At 31.3% G+C, this 2,643-nt stretch overlaps 1 protein-coding gene across 1 annotated transcript; it reads right to left on the bottom strand.

The window, feature by feature from the left end:
* Positions 1–665: 665 nt before the first annotated feature.
* LOC114291273 (protein FAR1-RELATED SEQUENCE 5-like) lies at positions 666–1,796 on the bottom strand. Its single transcript, XM_082889812.1, has one exon. It carries the CDS (start codon positions 1,794–1,796, stop codon positions 666–668), a length of 1,131 nt encoding a protein of 376 aa, XP_082745938.1.
* Between the last annotated feature and the right edge of the window lie 847 nt (positions 1,797–2,643).

Below are 2,643 nucleotides of genomic sequence, written 5' to 3' on the forward strand. Positions count from 1 at the left end.
TTTTTCTCTTCAACTTCACAATCTTTTGCATCCAATCTCCATCGGACTAATATATACCTTTCGGGAATTTTCATAACATTCATTCTATCAAGTGCTTTGATTGCATGACTACAAAAAATTCCAAAGTTCTCAAATTTCTTACAAGTACAATGTATTTCTTGACAGCTTTTTTCTCCTCTTAGCCCAATAACTTCCACTCTACCCTCCACAATATACTCTTTACTATTACCATACAAGCCAATCACGCACTTAATTTCTCCTTCTAACTCATGGAATTGCTTCACTTGACAACAAAGGGACGCATCCAACTCACAATGAAATAAATCAAAGATAGGAGGAGTGTACAAACTCGCAACTTGGATTAAAATGGGAGACTTTTTCAATTTCATTCTTGGCAACTTTTGTCTAGAATCATATATTGCGAAAATTTCCTCATACTGCTTATCTACAACAATCCGATTGAAGTGAGTAAAGAATTGAACAATGTTATGATCACCCTTCAAATATCCCCTTAATGTTCCATTTAGACTTTCACTAAGTTGTGTGCTTCGCATTCCTCTAGTAAATACCCACTTCATATACACATGCGCCCACTGCTCTCTTTTTCTCCAAGTTCTTTTCATCCACTCATTCTCTTGCAAGTTGTATTTATCAATCAAAGAATTCTAAGCTTCAATTAATTCATGCTCATTCTCGTAGTCATAAATGCAAGCTTTTAAATCGCTACTAAATTTTGAACCACTCTTGAACAAGTAACCTAAATGCTTCAAAGCATTTTGCATTAGGTGAAAAGTGCACAACCCATGAAAAACCTCAGGCATGATTTGTGAAATTGCCTTAGCCATTGCGTGATCTTGATCTGTGAAAAAACTAACAGGTTTTTTTCCTGACATTGCATCCAAAAATGTTTCAAATAACCATTCAAATGACTCTGTAGTTTCATCATATAATAATGATGCACCAAAAATCACTATCATTCTAAAGTGGTTAAAGCCACAAAATAAAGCAAGTGGACGGTACTCCTTATTTGTTCGAAAAGTTGTGTCAAATGACACCGCATCACCAAAAAGCCCATAATCTGTTATCATCTGATGATCAGCCCAAAAAATATTAGTAATCATCTCATCTACATCCAACTGAATGGCATAGTAAAAATATGGATTTTCTGCCACTTGCCACTGGAAATATCTTAACAAACTCCCCGCTTCACCATACTGCAAGTTTCGCTGTCTTTTTGCACGTAAGTAGGTTTTCTGATCCTCTCGCGTGAACCCTACAAATTCCTTCCCTCCTGCTATAGCCCTAATAAGATCATGTGAAGCCTTAAGAGATATTCCACTTTCATCAGCTATGTCAATATTTATACCCTGAGCATTACATACCTTTCTCTGAGATGGCATCAAATGAGTACATTGAGGAAGATGCAAAGGGTGGTTGTGGTTGCTATCAAACTTCGACACAATCCACTTCGACAAGTCCCGCTTAAAAGATATATGCATAAATGCTTTACAATTTGTTCTTGTCTCACTTCGAGGATTTTTTATCATCGTGTACCGTTTATCTTTTTCCCTCTCTCCCTCCTTACAACAAACAAACTTTGTACTAGTCATAACACCATCTTTCTGACTTTTGTTACAATAATCTCTTCTAATACTAAACCCCACAATTCTTTCGTATTCATTATAAAACTCATATGCAGCTTCTTCTGATGGAAACTCAATACCAAGATATGGTGATTTATCCTTGGCCAACTCTCCCATTTCTTCGATGCATCCCTCAAGTCCACCATCATCCATTATACTATCCTCCATTTCAACACTAACAAATATGGGGGAAAATATATATATATATATATTAAACGAAACAAGAATCTGAGCAAAAAAGTTATTAATTAATTTTAAATGCTGAGTAATTAAACAATTCAATGAAATCTAATAAATCAATTAATAATGTAAATTAATTAAAAGGATAGGGGAGAGGGGAAAAAAAAAGATGTGTAATTTGTACAGTAACATTGGAAATTTATTGTATCTGAGTAGATTATAATATACAATTGCAAAATTATATTAGAATTAGTATATTATATAATATAGGGAATCTTTTGGCAGACACGCTTAAAGATGTGAATCATATGCCCTCTTATTATATAAATTTTTGATATATGTTTTGTATTTTTGTTACAAATGTTATGTCATCATTTATTGAGTTATAACAATTTATGATTAAAAAATTAAATTCGCATTTTATAGTAAGATTATAGATTTTTTTTATTGAAACTTTTTTTAGACCACAAAATGCATAACATTATTACAAAAATAAATAACATTGTTATAAAAATGTGTAATATTTCCACAAAAATACATAACATTGCTATAAAAAAAAAATAATTATGAATTACAAATTATCGTAACTCCTTAAAAAAATTATATAATATTTATACAAAAATACATAATATGTACAAAACAAATTACATAATAAAAAAGTTTTTCTTATAATATACAATTGTGTTTCTCAATTCATTCACAAAAAACAAACCAAACTATTATACTTGTTCAACCTACTAACATACTGTACAAAAAAAAATACAAAACATATATACATATAATATATATAGATATACATACCAGTTTGTTGAACAATAAT

This window comes from Camellia sinensis, chromosome 10, assembly GCF_055761805.1.
Source record: "Camellia sinensis isolate YWXY chromosome 10, ASM5576180v1, whole genome shotgun sequence".
NCBI classification, from domain to species: Eukaryota; Viridiplantae; Streptophyta; class Magnoliopsida; order Ericales; family Theaceae; genus Camellia; species Camellia sinensis.